This window comes from Martes martes, assembly GCF_963455335.1.
Source record: "Martes martes genome assembly, chromosome: 16".
NCBI lineage: Eukaryota > Metazoa > Chordata > Mammalia > Carnivora > Mustelidae > Martes > Martes martes.
Window position 1 is genome coordinate 2,457,186 of NC_137904.1, and position 16,907 is coordinate 2,474,092.

The window sequence follows — 16,907 nt, forward strand, 5'->3', positions numbered from 1 at the left end:
ATGTCCAGCAAAGCGGAGAAGAAGCGGAAAGTGAGCGCCCGGGCAAGCGGTGGCCGCGGAGGCACCCGCAGGAGAGCTACCCAGGAGGTGCTGGCCTCGCAGGCGGAGGAGAGCCTCCCGCCCTCCGTGGAGCCCCAGCCGGAGCCTGAGGCCCTCGAGGAGGAGCCTGGTGGGTACCTGCTGGGGAGGAGCTCGGAGGCAGAGTGTTTGCGTTTAAAGAGGGTCCGAGGGCTATTGCATCTGGGTTAGAAGCTGGGGGTGGGTGGACTCTCAGGCCTGCTGCTGGGGTCCTTCTTCTGTGTCCCCCCCCTCCCCCCGCAAATGCATCGAGAGCTCACCAGCCGGTCCTTTAACTTGGCCTCTGCCTCGGGGTTCCTCCTACCACACCGAAGAGGGTTTGATCTCTTCCTTCTTCCCATTTTCACCCTGGGTGGCAAAACAAATAATGTTTTTCTCCCATTAAGCCCATCACCATGGAGACAGCCTGCTTTGCCACCCTTTGAATCCTAAGCCTGACGGCTGCTTTCTCCCATCTGTTTCAAGCTCTCGTAGCCCTGCCTTCATTTTGGCAGGGGCGTCGGTCGGCTCAGGAGGTCGGGTTCAGGGCCACGAGAAAAGCAGCCTGATGTCTCCATGGGGGTGGGGGAGAAAAGTTTGAAGAGGCTGCCTTGTGCCTCGTGTGGCTTAGATCCGAGGGACTCTCGCCCTGTGGGTTGGGAGGTTTGGTGTCTGTGGGCTGTCCCTTAGAGCACTGGCCTGTGCGGATACAACTATGAACTAAGCACAGGCCTCCTCTGTTCCCTGGGGCTTCTTCGCACGGCGGGCAGCTTGTGGAGAGGGAGAGGAATGGAATCTCCTTTTGATATCAACGGGGGGAGATTAGACACGGGTGTGGGAGAAGGGTCCGGGATCTGCGGGGTCCCTAGGATTCAGACGCTAGAAACCGGCAATTCTCTCGGAAGCATTGCAAGGGGGACCGGCTCCCAGAGGTTGGGTGCCTGGAGCAGAGGGGGGAAGCAGGAGATGCAGGATGTTCAGTTTGGAGAACCCTCCAGTGGCGGGAGGGAAGGAGATTCTAGATGAAAGCACTAACCAGCAAACACAAAGACTCTGGGGCTCCCCGAGCTCTAAGCCTTTCTATTGTTTGACGCATAACCCCAGCAGACGTTCAGAGAGGCCTGGGGCCTCCCCGCCAGCCCCAAAGCACACAGCAATCCCCGTCACCTTTGGGGTTGGGGAGGAATTGAGTCCTGTTCCACTGGAGACAGGGGGCCTGCTATGTCCGAATGTTCGTGGTTCCCTCCCCCGCCCTCCAACAAATTCATATGTTGAAATCCTACTGCCCAATGTGATGGGATTAGTGGGTGAGGCCTTTGAGAGGTGGTGGACGGGATAAGGGCCTTAGGAAACTGGTTCTGAGATCCCTGGCCACATTCTTCCGTGTGAGAACACGACGAGGAGTCTGTACCCCAGAGGAAGGCTCCCAGGGACCAGGCCGGCATCCTGATCTAGGACTTGCCCCCTTCAGAAGCGTGAGAAAAAAGATTCTGATGTTTTTTGGTTTTGTTTTTATTTTTTTAAAGATTTTATTTATTTATTTGAGAGAGGGAGAGAGAGAGAGAGAGAGAGAGGTCTCAAGTAGGCAGAGAGGGGGAAGCAGGCTCCCCACTGAGCAGAGAGCCCGATGTGGGCCTCGATCCCAGGACCCTGAGATCATGACCTGAGCCGGAAGCAGAGGCTTTAACCCACTGAGCCACCCAGGCGCCCCTGAAAAGCTTTTTAAGTAAAGATTCTATTTATCAGAGAGAGAGAGAGGGAGAGCTTGAACACAAGCAGGGGGAAGGGCAGAGGAAGAGGGAGACACAGACTCCCAGCTGAGTAGGGAGACTGATGTGGGGCTCGATCCCAGGACCCTGAGATCATGACCTGAGCTGAAGGCAGCTGCTTTACCAAAGGAGCCCCCCAGGCGTGCCTCCCTCTTAGTGTTTCTTTCTGGAAGCTGGAGGGTCCTGTCCCGCAAGGTTCTCTAGTTCCATCTCCTTTCTTCTTTTTAGCCCACGGCAGATGGGAAACCCACCGGTTCTACCCATCTCCCGTGTGAGCTACAGATCTGGAGGTAGAAAAACGCCCTTCTGGGGACTACGGGTGAGCAGAGTGGGTACCCTCGGCCTGGTTTCGGTTTGGAGAGGGGCCGCTTTCCGTGGGCGGGACTTGTCTGGGTGGGAAGATCAAGGAAGGCCAGAAGCTGAATGCCCCCCCACCCAACCTTCACACCGCCCTGCCTGCCGGCCTTCATGCCCCGCCTCCCTCTGCTCCTCCTCCTTTCTCATCAGCTTTTCAAGAAAACTGAGATAGAATTCACTTACTGTAAAACCCACCCCTTTCAAGGGCACATCCCTGATTTGGGGGGTACACGAAGCTTTTCAACCAGCACCACCAAGCATACATTTTCATCAGCCCCCCACCAAGAAAGCCACAGCAAGCACCTTGAAAAATTGGCACCAGATAACCCGATATGTTTTTGTTTTTGTTTTTGTTCTGGAGACCCACTGTGCCAGAGGGAGGGAGGGAGGGGCAGGGGGAGAGGGAGAGGGGAGGACCTCAAGCAGGCGCCACACTCAGTGCAGAGCCTAACAGGGGCCTCGATCTCACCACCCCAAGATCATGACCTGAGCGGAAATGGAGAGTCGGATGCTCACCCGACTGAGCCACCCCGGCGCCCCTGGGTGACCCTCTGTCCTCACCGACATCAGAACCCAGGCTTTTTTAGCAGCCCCTCCCCCACAGAGCCTGCCAACCACCAGTCCGCTTCCTGTCTCTGTGGCTTTGCTGATTCTCGGCATTTCACACAAACGGAGTCACCCAGCCCGCGGTCTCTCGGGACTGGCTTCTTTCACCTCATGTCACGTTTTCAAGACTTGTTGGTGATGAGGCTCGGCGGCAGACCTCCGTTTCTTTTCATAGTGGAGTCCCCGTCCACCGCCGTCTGTAGACCTGTTGTCCCTGGATGGGCGCTTGGGTGGTTTCCACCTTCTGGCTGCTGGGAAGGATGCTTCCTGGAGCAGGGAGCTCGGAGTGGCTCTTGGAGTCCTGCCTCCAGGGCTCTCGGGGACACACCCAGCAGTGGAGTAGGGGGAGGTCATGGGGTGACTCTGGGTTTCAGTTTTGAAGGAATGCCTTCATCTTGGAATTCTTATTCTTCCCAGAGCTACCGTTGGAGGAACCCGAGGTAGAGAAGGAAGAATTCCAGGAGCCCGAGGTGGATGTGGTAAGTTAGGCTTTTCCGCGGAGATATTCTTCCCTGATAACCGGTGAATCAGAGACTCAGTTGTTAAAATGGCACGAGGAATTCTTTTTTTATTTTTTTTTTAAAAGATTTTATTTATTTGACACAGAGAGAGAGAGATCACAAGTAGGCAGAGAGAGAGGGAGGGAAGCAGGCTCCCCGCTGAGCAGAGAGCCCGATGCGATGCGGGGCTCGATCCCAGGACCCAGGGAACACGACCTGAGCTGAAGGCAGAGGTTTAACCCACTGAGCCACCCAGGCGCCCAGTACGAGGAATTCTGTTCGGTCCGTCACCTGCTTCTGCTTACTCTCTCCTGCTTACCATAAATCCGGTCTGCTGAGTAAAGGACAAAGTTGTCCATGGCCCCCCACCCCCCCCACCCCCCCCACAGGAGGAGAAGGGCTTTAAGTGAGGGACAGTTCTCGCAGCTTTTGCTTCTTTGTCTCCCTACCTGGAGTCACACTGGGGCAAGCAGTATGTGCTGCTCGGCTGTCTTCCAGACCAGTTGTACATTCTGGCCTCACGTGAGCTGCAAGCATTTTCCAGGTCTGCGTGTTAGCAGCATAGCCATAAACGCCCTATCTTTGCTATTTTTAATTGTATTTCTTTGATTTCAAGTGAAATTGGACGTTTTTTCATACTTTCGCTTTCTGAGTTCGATGACGTGACGTGACTCACACCTCATAGGCTTGTGTGCGTGTTTATGTGGGGCCTTCTTAGAGCACCGAGATTTCTTGACTTGGAAATGTTAAGTGAAAGAGACTCCCTTCTCATCTTCCAGGAGAACTGGAAGAAGGACACGGTGACTCCCCCCGCTCATCTTCGCGTCTTCTAGTTTCCTTAAATGTTTAAAGCTTATTTATTTTTTTTAGTAATCTCTATATCCAATGTGGGACTTGAACTCACGACCCTGAGATCAAGAGCCCTATGTTCCTCTGACTGAGCCAGCCAGGCGCCCCAAGTTTCCTGAGTTAATTAGTGGAGCTCTACAGATGAAATTTTTCCAAGTTATCAGTTATAATTTCTTTTTCATTGAATTGATGTGTTCTTTGATGTTTCCCAGTCTTGTCTTTTCTCCTCCCTTCTTCCTCTCTGCTATGCCAGTTGGCTTTTCCAGGATATCTCCTCTGACTTCGGTACCCCAGAGAGGCTGTGGCCTTATCCTTTCTTGTGGCATGCCATCTTTGCTCCTGGTTGCTTGCTTTAGGCTAATATCCTACAGGTTCCCTTGACTTAGTTTTATTTTGAGGTTGAGGATTGCTTAACGATGCGTTTTTACAACCATAGGCATAAAGGAGATCTCTTGGGAAGATACTATCCCCCACTTTCCCTCTAGTGATCTTGTCTAGTTTTACTTGCAGAAGCAAGGGAATCTGATTGTTTTGTTTCTTTAGAAGCTTGAATCCTATCACTCAGTTCATTGTCAGTCTCTGCTCATCGTTCCGGACCCCTCTGACTTTCCGTCTCCGTCTCCCATGTCCTCATGGGCACTTGTGAGTGGGAGAAATGACTCATCCTAACAGCTGTACCTGCCTCGGCTCTCTGCTCTCCTTCTGTAGAAGCCCCTTTTCCGGTCCCGAGCTGTGCTGACGGGACTAGCAGATGCCGTCTGGACAGCGGAGCACGACGCCATTCTGGAACACTTTGCCCAGGACCCTTCAGAGGTCATCCTCACCATCTACATCGACCCCTATATGGGGCTGAAGCTAGATCTGGGCATGCCTGTGCAGGTGGGTACCCCGCTCCCCCGACCCCGAGGCGGCCTGCCAGGGACCTGAGGGTCGTGCGTATCTGAGTCATCTTGGAGTCTTAGCTCCTGGACCAGAGGTCTGTTGAACCTCACAGTGTGTCAGGAACCCAGCTTGGCAGTGGGATACAGAGGAAAATGAGGTGGGTTTTGGTTTTGGTGATCTCATGGTCTAGTGGGGAAGACAGGCACGTACAGAATATTGACTGTGTTATGATGCCATGGGCAGGGCTTTATAGGAGCTTGATGGGGGCAACTGAGAGAGCCAGCAGACAGCTTGCGGGGGCTTGGCGACGGAGGTGACATTTCAGCTGGAGAGGAAAGGTGAATAGGGTTTCAGAGAGTCTGGGTAAGAGCTCTTCCGGTAAAGAACACTTTATGTGCAAAGAGGAGCTTTGGGATGTGATCCTGAAAGGCTGGGATGGGGGCAGTTTGTGGACAGCATCGTACATTAGGCTAGCGGTCTGGCCTTGCTCCCCAGGGGAGCTAACGAAGGCCTGCACGGACTAGGTAGATAACCGTTCGACAATGTGGCAGATCTGTTAGCGAGGGGTAAACCACCAGGAGGGAGACGGTTAACGGACAAGTGTATAGTCGAACGTTCGCGGTAGGCTCTGGGCAGCAGGGGTACAGGTCGTTATTGTTAAATTCTCATAACTTTCCTACGTGTTTGGTATTTTTGAAATAAAATGTTGGAAAAGAGAAAGGCTTTGCATTGTTTTTATTGGCAGCACACGTACAAAAACCGAAATGATAAAGAACGCAAGTGCGGCCCAGTGCGGTGACACAACTTGTGGAATGTTCCGGATTAAACAAGAGCAAAAACAGACTGTGGCTTTTTCCTCTCCATGGGCAATCGTCAGCTATAAGATGACATGGGAAAAAAGAGAAACAAAAAAAAGATCCCATTCATAAAAGGAACAAAAATTTGCAAAAATGTGTAGGATTTATATGAAAGAGAGCAACTGTGTTGCAGGCCTTGTCAGAAAATCTGACTACACAGTGAGCCATATCCTGTTTCTAAGTGGGAATCTTGATTATAAAGATCATTCCGTCCAAACAAATGCACCATTTTAACGCAACTCCAATCAAAGCGCCGCAGTCCCCAGATCTCTTGTGTAAAGATTTTAAGATACATCCAGAAAAATGCAGGGAAAGGACAAAAGAACACGATGAAGATGGAGAGCTGTGAATATGGAAATCTCGTATTTAACTGCAGTGATTAAAACAGAGCTGGGGCGCCCGGCAGGCTCAGTTGGTGGAACATGTGAGTCCATCTCAAGGTCATGAGTTCAAGCCCTGTGTTGGGCATGGAGCCTCCATAAAATAAAATCAAATTAATATAAGAGAAAATAAAAATAAAACAGAGCTGTCCTGGGCCAGGAAGATCTATCACGTGTACAACATTAAAGACACAAAGTATAGACGCATATATGTAAGCATTTTCTATAAAAATTCCATTTAAAAATCTGTGGGGAAGAATGGATTGTTCAGTGAATAGGACTGGGAGATTTGGAAAACAAAGTTTTCCATTAAAAATCTATTTAGCTGGGGTGAGGGGGAAACAAGAAGATGTTGGTCAGAGGGTGTGGAATTTCTGACACCAAAACCAAAGGCAACCAAGCAAAATCAAGAAAGTGGGACCGCATCAAATCAAAAAGCTTCTGCCTAGCAAGGCTTCCTCCATCCACAAAATGGAAAGGCAACATAAGGCATGGGAGAAAATATGTACGGATCCTAGGTCTGATAAGAGGTTAATATCCAAAATATATATATTAAAAAAAAAACAACTCCTACAACTCAGTGGCAAAAAGAGCAAACAATCTGATCAAAAACTGAGCAGAGGGATTGAAGGGACATTTTTTTCGAAGAAGACACAGAAATGGCCAACGGGTATTGGAGAAAGCGTTCCAGATCATTCATCAGGGAAATGCAAATCAAAATCATAGTGAGATGCCATCTCGCACCTGTTAGAATGGCTGGCATCAAAAAGACGAGATAACACATGTCGGAGAAGATGCGGAGAAGGGGGAACCCTCGTGCACTGTCGGAGGGATTGTAAGCTGGTGCCGCCACTATGGAAAATGGTGTGGACATTCCTAAAAAATTAAAAAAATTTAAAAAGTAGAACCACCCTATGATCCAGCAATCCACCTCTGGGTACACGGCCAAAGGAAATGAAATTACTGCCTCGAGAAGTTCATTGCGGCGCTATTTACAACAGCCAAGGCATGGGGACAGCCCGAGTGTCTGTCAATGGATGGCAGGATGAACAAAATGCTGTCCACACGCAGTGGAATAGTATTTGGCAACAAGAAGGAAAATCTTGCCATTTGCAACAACCTGGATGGAACTCAAGGCCATTATGCTAGGTGAAATAAGTCAGAAAGACAAATGCTGTAGGATCTCACTTATATGTGGAATCTAGGGAAAAAATAATACTGTGTTATACATGATGTTTACTAAGAGGGTGAATCTTAAGTGTTCTCACTGCACACACACACACACACACACACACACAGGAAAAGACAATGGGACCTCGTGAAATGCTGGATATGTGAATTTGCTTGATTGTGGTGATCCTTTCACAATGTTTATGTATATCAAAACGTCAAGTTGTACCCGTTAAATATATACAGCTTTTTATTTGTCAGTGGTACCCTAATGAAGCTGAAGAAAATTTATTTGGTGTGTTGCAATATACTTAATATGGCGGACTTCTGCGTGTACTTTTGGGATAAGACGGCCCATTGAAACTTCCTTAAAAAATTATTACTCTTGATAAAATGGGCAAGAAGTTAAACCAGAAGAAGAAGAAGAGAAGGAGGAGGAGGAAGAGGAAGGGGAGGAAGAGGAAAGAGGAAGAGGACACACCCAAGAGTAGAGGAGAAGCCTGATCTAATCTAATCAACTTAAAAAGGGGGTGACCAATGAAAGGTCTGTGCACGGAGTTAGGGACACCGTCTTCCCCACGGAAATGGTGGCCCCCCAGCAAGATGTGAACTTTAGCTGGACATTGAACAACATCTGGAAAGGGAGAAGGAGCCCAGGTATTTTTTTTTTTAATTTATTTATTTGACAGAGATCACAAGCAAGGAGAGAGGTAGGCAGAGAGAGAGGAAGGGAAGCAGGCTCCCTGCTGAGCAGAGAGCCCAATGTGGGGCTCGATCCCAGGATCCTGAGATCATGACCTGAGCCGAAGGCAGAGGCCTAACCCACTGAGCCACCCAGGCGCCCCGGAGCCCAGGTATTTTTAACAAAGATTTTACACTGTCTGAGATGAGCCTTAACCCCCTGCCCATCCCATCATGCAGTTCTCTTTGGCTAGAGAGATGTGAACAGGATGTAAAAGACCCAGGTCTTTCCCTTTTACTTCGAGGGGGGAGAAGGAACTGGGCTCTCAGAGCTCCCGGGACATCAAGGAGTCACCCAGCAGATGGCAGAGCAGAGCAGGGTGGATTCTCGGGGCTGCTCGAGCACAAGGACAGAAATTACACGGCAGCGGGAAGTGTCTTGCATGGAGCGCAAAGACGCGGAACAAAGCAGGCAGAGGAGAACAGAAGGAAATCCCGCAGCACCAGGTTCCAGTACGACTTACTAAGAGCGTGAATTCAATTTTTCAAACACAGAGAGACGAAATGCTGCCACATGAGAGAGAGATAAAAGGGAGATTGCGGATCTTAGGAAATAAAGCCGCATGTGCGCAAACTCGTGGGTTAGAAACAGCAGGGCACTGGCCGGCTGTTGCTGCGAGTGTGAGCTGCCGCGGAAGGGAGGCTCGAGATAATTACAGGGCGCGGGGAAGAGAAAGCCAATGACAACATAATTAGGGAAAAGTTAACGAGACAGGGCGATCTAATGCAGAGCAGCGAGGAAGGAAACAATGTAAGTTTCAAGGTAAGATACAAAGAATGTCCCAGACCCGAATCGGGGGGCTCCAAAGCAGGTACTTCCTTCCGCAAAATTTGTTTTGCGATGTGTCATGCCAACACACATCTTAGGCAAGCGCTAAACTCCAAGGAAATTAATTCTTTAGCAACATCACCAACGCGGCATTCCTGCCAAGAATATTCAACTTGAATCGAATAATGAGGGAACAATCAGAGGAATCCAAATTGAGGGGCATTTTGGAAAACAACCAGCCTGGACCATTGGAAAGATCAATGCCACAGAGGAAAGGCAAAGGCTCGAGGACTGCAGAATTCGAGGGGACTGAGGACAGATGACCACGTGCGATCCTGGGTTGGGTCCGGGGTGACAGAGAACAGCTGTAGACGACATTATCTGGACCGCTGGGAGAGCTGAGTATGACTGGTGTATTGTGTAAGGCATTATAGGAATTTTAATTTTCTGAGTGTGGTAATGACAGTGTTGGGTATATTGGAGAAGATCCTCATTTCGGGGGGGCCGTGTGCTGACATATTTAAGGGTGCAGTGTGGCGCGACATCTCACTCTCTAATAGCTCAGTGGGGAGAGGGAGAGAGTAAGAGAGTCGCCCTGGAGCACATGTGGGGCAAAACGTGAACAGTCGGTGCATCCAGGTGATGGGCATGTTGTTCACCACCCTTTTCTTGCAATTTTTCTGTGAGTCGGAATTGTTTTCAAAATAAAAATTTGGAAAAGAATTATTTAGCCCTCTAGTCAAAAATGCAAATGGTCTACGGAGAGGAGGCTGGTGGCAGACTTCTCCGATCTCCCGGGAGAACAGCCTCGCAGAGTTCTCCAGGAGGGGCAGTGGGCCCCCGACGTTTTCATTCCCAGCCGGGATGGTCAAATATGAAGGCAACAAGTGCGTCGTCCTTTTCTTTTTTTCTTAAAGATTTTTATTTATTTGACAGATGGAGATCACAAGTAGGCAGAGAGGCAGGCAGAGAGAGAGGGGGAAGCAAGCTCCCTGCTGAGCGGAGAGCCCGATGTGGGGCTCGATCCCAGGACCCCGAGATCATGACCTGAGCTGAAGGCAGAGGCTTAACCCACTGAGCCACCCAGGTGCCCCTGCGTCGTCCTTTTCAACCTTGAAAGAAGCCTGCCGTGTAAAACAGAAATGAAGTCATCAGTGGAAATCTAGTCCCTTCAGCCATGAACCAAACGGGGGTGGGGGGATGGGGGGCTGCCTGGCTCCTTCAGAATATTGCGCAACTCTTTATCTCGGGGTCGTGAGTTCGAGTCCCACGTTGGGTGGAGAGACGACTTAAAAATAAAATCTTAAAAGGAAAAATGAACCAAATAAAGAACTCGGGAATGGAGAACCTACGAGCATTCAATTCATTTAAATAAACACCAGTACTAAATGACCACGGGCATTGCGATTATGCCGTGGCATGCAAATGCCGCCGCTGGAAGGGGTAAATATAACAAAATAACACGCACAGAGCAGGGCTGAGCAGGAGACCCCGGGGTGAGGTGCTGGTGTCCTCGCTTCTCAAAGCAGCCAGTGACTAGGACCTCACGTTGAAAGGCAGTGGAAAATGAACCTCAAAAATTCTTTTTTTTAAATTAATTTTTAAAAATATTTTATTTATTTGACAGAGAGAAATCACAACTAGGCAGAGAGGCAGGCAGAGAGAGGGGGGAAGCAGGTTCCCCGCCGAGCAGAGAGCCCGATGCGGGGCTCGATCCCAGGACCCTGAGATCATGACCTGAGCCGAAGGCAGAGGCTTTAACCCAGTGAGCCACCCAGGCGCCCCGAACCTCAAAAATTCTTGAAGGTTTTATTTACTTATTTAGAGTATGCGAGTAGGGGGAGGGGCAGAGGGGAAGAAGCAGACTCTGGGCGGAGTGCAGACCCCACTACGGGGCTCGATCTCATGACCCTGAGCTCATGACTTGAGCTGAAACCAAGGGTTGGATGCTCAACCGACTGAGCCATCCAGGTGCCCCTGAACCTCAATATTTTTAATAATTTCACATGATTTTAGAAAGAGGTCTTTCAGGGGCGCCTGGGTGGCTCAGGGGGTTAAGCCTCTGCCTTCAGCTCAGGTCATGGTCTCAGGGTCCTGGGATCGAGCCCTGCATCAGGCTCTCTGCTCAGCGGGGAGCCTGCTTCCCCCTCTCTCTCTCTGCCTGTCTCTCTGCCTACTTGTGATCTCTGTCTGTCCAATAAATAAATAAAATCTTTAACAAAAAAAAAAGGTTTTATTTATTTGATAGAGAGAGAGAGAGAGGGTGAGAGAGAGAGCATGAGAGGGGAGAATGTCAGAGGGAGAAGCAGACTCCCCGTGGAGCTAGGAGCCCGATGCGGGACTCGATCCTGGGACTCTGGGATCACGACCTGAGCTGAAGGCAGCTGCTTAACCAACTGAGCCGCCCAGGCATCCTAAATCTAATACTTTTATTTATTTATTTATTTTTAAAAGATTTTATTTATTTATCTGACAGAGAGAGATCACAAGCAGGCAGAGAGGCAGGCAGAGAGAGAGAGGGGGGAAGCAGGCTCCCCGCTGAGCAGAGAGCCCGATGTGGGACTCGATCCCAGGACCCTGGGATCACAACCCGAGCAGAAGGCAGAGGCTTTAACCCACTGAGCCACCCAGGTGCCCCTGCAGTGACCTTTAATTTGTTCTGTACGTGTCGGTCTGTAGAAAGATGTCTAGAATAACATTTTCTGTAAATCGAACAGCATTGTGTCCGGGTGGTGGAATTTTAAATGACAGTTTAGCTGTCATACTCTTATGTATTTCAGTTATTTATAATACATGTACATCATTTTTTAAATGACAAGGCTTCATTTTTATTTAGTTTTATTTTTAAAGATTTTATTTATTTGACAGAGAGAGAGACAACAAGAGAGGGGACACAAGCAGGGGGAGTGGGAGAGGGAGAAGCAGGCTTCCGGCTGAGCAGGGAGCCCGATGCGGGGCTCGATCCCAGGACTTTGGGATCATGACCTGAGTTGAAGGCAGACGCTTAACAACTGAGCCACCCAGGCGCCCCTAAACACTAAGACTTTAAAGATTTTATTTTTGAGTACTCTCTACACCCAGCGTGGGGCTCGAACTCGCGACCCCGAGACCGAGACTCGCCTGCTCTTCTCACTGAGCTGGCCAGGCGCCCCGAGAGTCTGTTTCTTGGTTTCTCTCTCACACTTTTTTCCCTTTCCTCGTTTGTTTTGTTTCTTAAATACCACCCATGAGTAAAATCATATGGCATTACATATGTATATCATTTTAACAGAAATAATGGTGTTAAGCTTTAAAAAAAAAAATTCGAAATGCCAAAATTTAACTCTGGGTAGTGGGAAGATGGGTGATTATTAAATTTCTTCTTTGTGCTTTATTTTCATTATTAAAAATCACATAAATTGGGGCACCTGGGTGGCTCAGCAGGTTAAAGCCTCTGCCTTTGGCTCGGGTCATGATCCTAGGGTCCTGGGATCGAGCCCCGCATCCGGCTCTCTGCTCACCAGGGAGCCTGCTTCCTCCTCTCTCTCTGCCTGCCTCTCTGCCTACTTGTGATCTCTGTCTGTCAAATAAATAAATAAAATCTTTTAAAAAATCACATAAATTATAAAGAATCCATACAAAAGCAGGCACACACGAGAAGTGAATCTGATCTTCAGGAGGAATGGCCTTTCTAGGCATGTAGACGTCAGAAACTTTAAGGGGATAACAGAAAGGTCACACCGTTTCTGAATGTGGACACCAGCACCAGCCACACCCAGTCACCAGAAACCAGACCGAGGGGTGAACGAGAAACTGGGCGGCAGGCGTGTGCCACCAAAATGGTAGACCCTGGACAGCCGCCTCTGACCTCCTTTCTTTCTCGTTCCTGCCCTTCCTATGGCTAAAAGGGCTTCCTCCATTCTATCCTCATCCTTCCATCCAACCCACCCAACATTCACTGAGCATCTAACATGTCCCAGTCATCCGTGCGAGGCCCTGGAGTCAAGCAGGGCAGAACACACAGTCCCTACCTTCGAGGCGCACTCCCTGCATTTCCTCCCCGCTGGTCTGGGTATGGACTCCGCTGTGTCCCCGAAAGAAACAGAAAGCCCCTCGCGCTCCATTTGGCGAAGGATCAGGATAGGCTAAGGGGATGTGACGAAGGACTCAGCCAGGCGTTCCCGACGGGCGCCCCAGATTCCGCTGGGTGCCACGCGGGGGCTGGAGACCGATCTCCCGTCTCCTGTCTTCCGCGCAGACCCAGAACCAGATTGTCTACTTCATTCGCTGCGCACCGGTTCCCATCACCCCGGAGAACTTTGAGGCAACTGTGCAGTTTGGGACCGTGCGGGGCTCCTACATCCCAGCCCTGCTGCGGCTGCTCAGTGGGGTCTTTGCCCCCCAGATCTTTACAAACACGACCTGGCCCGAGAGCATCCGGAATCATTTTGCTTCTCATCTGCACAGATTCTTGGCCTGCCTGACAGGTGAGCGGAAAACCTCGAGGGCCTCATTTCTCTCCGGTGTCGCGCCGACAGGAGGGCGAAGGAGGTGGGTGGTAGCGCCATCCCGGGGACCCGTGCGCCGTGGCACGGAGAAGACACCCGTATGTGCTTGTTGAACGGGTGGCTCAGGGAGCAGAACCTGCCTTGCAGCACAGATGCAGTTTTCTGCAGTAGAAAGTGGGCCAGACCTGCCCAAAAGTAGAGTTGGATATTTCCAAGAGTACACGTGGAGTAAGGGGAGATGCAGGCGGCGGGGCGGGGAGGGTTCTTGGGGGAGGGCGTGTGTCACACCAGAGAATGTGGAGGGTGCGGTACGGCTCTTTGACCTTATTTTACAATCATCTCTTACTTTACCTCGGGGAGGGTTCCCTCTTGCCTTCTGTCATTTTGGCTGGTCTCCTGAAATCCACCCTCCTAGTGGGACCCCAGTCCGTGAGCTGTGATCGCGGCTGGGGTGACAGGAACTCATCCCCCCTGTGAACTTCCGCGGTCCTGTCCTGTCCTTAGATACTCGGTACAAACTGGAGGGGCACACCGTTCTTTATATTCCTGCGGAGGCCATGAACGTGGCGCCCGAGGTGGTGGTGAAGGACAAGGAGCTGGTACAGCGGCTGGAGAGTGAGTGGCCGGCAGTGCCAGTGTGTCGCGGGTGCTCGGGGAGAGGGGAGGGCCCGACGCAGAGCAAGGGGCCGGGTTAGGAGGGCTGCGTCGGTGGCGGAGGGAAGGACACGACTGGGGAGCAGCACAGAGAGGTGCAAGGGGTTTTGTGCTCTCCCCCGCAGCCTCCATGATCCACTGGACCCGGCAGATAAAGGAGGTGCTCAGTGCCCAGGAGTCTGTGGAGACGGGAGAGAATTTAGGTCCGCTGGAGGAGATTGAGTTCTGGCGCAACCGGTGCATGGACCTGTCCGGCATCAGTAAGCAGCTGGTGAAGGACGGCGTGAAGCACATCGAGTCCATCCTGCGTCTTGCCAAGTCCTCCTACCTGGCGCCCTTTATGAAGCTGGCCCAGCAGATCCAGGTGCGTGAGCGGGCCCAAGGGTGGAGGCTTAGCGCCACGGGGATAGCGGTGGGGACAGCCGTTAGTCGGGTGCAAGCAGAGGGAGCCAGTGGAGTCCTCCACAGTGGAGGTGGGCCCCCCGGTGTTTGGACCTGCACTTGGGGAGGGTACAAACGTGGTGGGACGTGGGGTCCCAGGGAGCTCACGAAGTCGTTAGGGAGACTCCAGCCAGCACGGAGCATTGTCCGTGAGCCCAGCCCCTGCTGTGCAAAACCAGGCTTGCACAAAGCAGGACCCCCAGAGGGCATGGGGTCAAAGGGGAGCCCACAGTGGTCAGCCAAGAGAACTGTAAGATAAATACACAAAACACAGATTCGAGGGGCGCCTGGGGGGCTCAGTCGAATGGGTGTCTCTCTTTGGCTCGCCTCATGATCCCGGGGTCCTGGGATTGAGCCCCGCATAGGGCTCGCTGCTTGGCGGACAGCCTGCTTCTCCCTCTCCCTCTGCTGCCCCCCTGCTTCTGCTTTCTCTCTCTGTCTCTGTCAAATAAATAGATGGAATCTTAAAAAAAAAAAATAAGAATGGATTGGCACATCGTCATATAAGATATCAACAAAAAAATAAATTCAATGAAGTACGACAAGCTGATTATGTTAGTGTTGGGGACAGCAGCAGGCAGGGTGCTCTGTGGAATGCGGGCGTGGAGGGCTTCGCTCCCCGGCGGGAAGTGACGCTCGGGGGTAAGGGAGCTGAGCCACAAAAGGTGGAGAAGTCTAGAAGCCGGGTGGAGAACAGGGTAAGGGTGCTGGATGAAACGGGGTGAGCGGGGGTGCTGGTGAGTACAGACCTCGTGTGGGGTTCTGACATCGGCTGGGGAACCGGAGGAGTGGACACAAAGCCCGAGCTAATGGGGTCTAACGGGGGGACAGACTCACGGTGAGAAGAGTCACAAGGACACCGTGGTGGCAACTAGCTCGCGCGTGAGGGTGGACAGCTGGGCACCCTGGTCCGCTGGCCCCGCAGAGCTGAGATGCTCGCTCTTAGCTTTCAAGAGAGGCCGCTCAGGGCGGGTTCCCCCCTCTCCCCCCAGGCCAGGGGTGCTTGCTTTGAACTGATTCTTGCTGACGGCCAAGTCTGCTCTCCCCGTCCTTCCTCACCGCCAGGATGGTTCCCGGCAAGCGCAGTCGAACCTGACGTTTTTGTCGATCCTGAAGGAGCCCTACCAGGAGCTGGCCTACATGCGGCCCAGGGACATCTGCAGTAAACTCCCCAAGCTCATCGATCTCATCCGTATCATCTGGGTCAACTCTCCGCACTACAACACGCGGGAGAGGCTGACCTCCCTCTTCCGGAAGGTGTGTGTTTGCGGGGCTGGGGGGCGCGGGGGGCATGAGCAGATTAGCTGGAGACCTGGGAGTTCACGCAGTAGGAAGCGTGTGGTGAGTGCTTGGGGTCACACAGAGACCACGGGCTTCGGCCTGCTTCTCCCACCCTAGCGTGCTCCAGGTTGGGGCCTGGGCGGGACAGCTCGCTTCAGGATGGGGTAGCCAAGGCGGGAAGACGGGCTTTGAGAATGGGGGGGGGAAGCGCGGCGGGGAGGTGGGGAGGACGGACCCCAGGCTGAGTGCTCGCTGGGAACTGAGCTGGGCTGAGTTGGGGGGTGCAGGTAGAGCCCCAGCCACCCCCCCTGCCGCCCCGGCCCACGCCTGCTGGGTATCAGGAGCGCAATCAAGCTTGGGAGGCTGAGACCCGAGGCCTGAGGCAGGCGGGGAGACTCGGGCTGCGAGCGGGGCTGTCGGTCCCTCTTGCAGATGAGCAACGAGATCATTCGCTTGTGCTGCCACGCCATCTCTCTGGACCGCATCTTCGAGGGCTACGTCACTTCCAGCAGGGAGGACCTGCAGGGCTGCATCACGTGCTGTCAGGCCTGGAAAGATCACTACCTGCGGGCCGTGCAGATGCATACCCAGTGAGACATGGTCCCCGCCCGCCCCGGCCCCGCCTCTTCCCCCACGCTCCCTCCTGAGGCCAGAGTGACCCCTCTCCCTTGCACTTTTCAAAAGCCTGCGGGTTCCGCTTCCCTCGACCTGGTCCCCATTTCCTCTCTGGGTACAGCTGTCCTAGCTGCCGGCCCTCTGTTCTGCTGCTTCTTGTAACCGTCCTCCTCGAAATTCCATCACGTGCAAAACTTCTTCCCGAACGGAGATGTCTCGCTTGTCTGCTCATCTTACCTTCCTTCCTCGGTTCCGCAGGAGAGCTGCATCTCGGGGTCCCTTTTTCTAAGCCCCCCCTCCCTGGACTCCTGATTCTAGCTTTGCATGGGGAGGGTGGTCCCTGGCATCCTTCCGCCTGCATTCGGTCCGTCTTTCTGCGAACACAGGTTCTCCACCCGCGGCTGGGTGCTGGATCAGACCAGCATATTTGCCCAGGTGGACGCCTTCGTGCAGCGCTGCAAGGACCTCACTGAGGTGGGCAGACCCGGGGGG

At 52.2% G+C, this 16,907-nt stretch overlaps 1 protein-coding gene across 1 annotated transcript in view; it reads left to right on the top strand.

Annotated features, from left to right (window-relative positions):
• The window catches only part of DNAH2 (dynein axonemal heavy chain 2), a gene marked incomplete at both ends in the record, with an annotated part of 77,780 nt that continues 60,873 nt past the window's right edge, over window positions 1-16,907 (top strand). Inside the window, 9 exons of the mRNA XM_080825621.1 lie at window positions 1-169; window positions 3,207-3,268; window positions 4,847-5,017; window positions 13,175-13,403; window positions 13,929-14,039; window positions 14,204-14,442; window positions 15,585-15,776; window positions 16,233-16,390; window positions 16,802-16,889. Coding sequence (XP_080681747.1) covers window positions 1-169; window positions 3,207-3,268; window positions 4,847-5,017; window positions 13,175-13,403; window positions 13,929-14,039; window positions 14,204-14,442; window positions 15,585-15,776; window positions 16,233-16,390; window positions 16,802-16,889 — 1,419 coding nt within the window. The remainder of the gene's footprint in view (window positions 170-3,206; window positions 3,269-4,846; window positions 5,018-13,174; window positions 13,404-13,928; window positions 14,040-14,203; window positions 14,443-15,584; window positions 15,777-16,232; window positions 16,391-16,801; window positions 16,890-16,907) is intronic.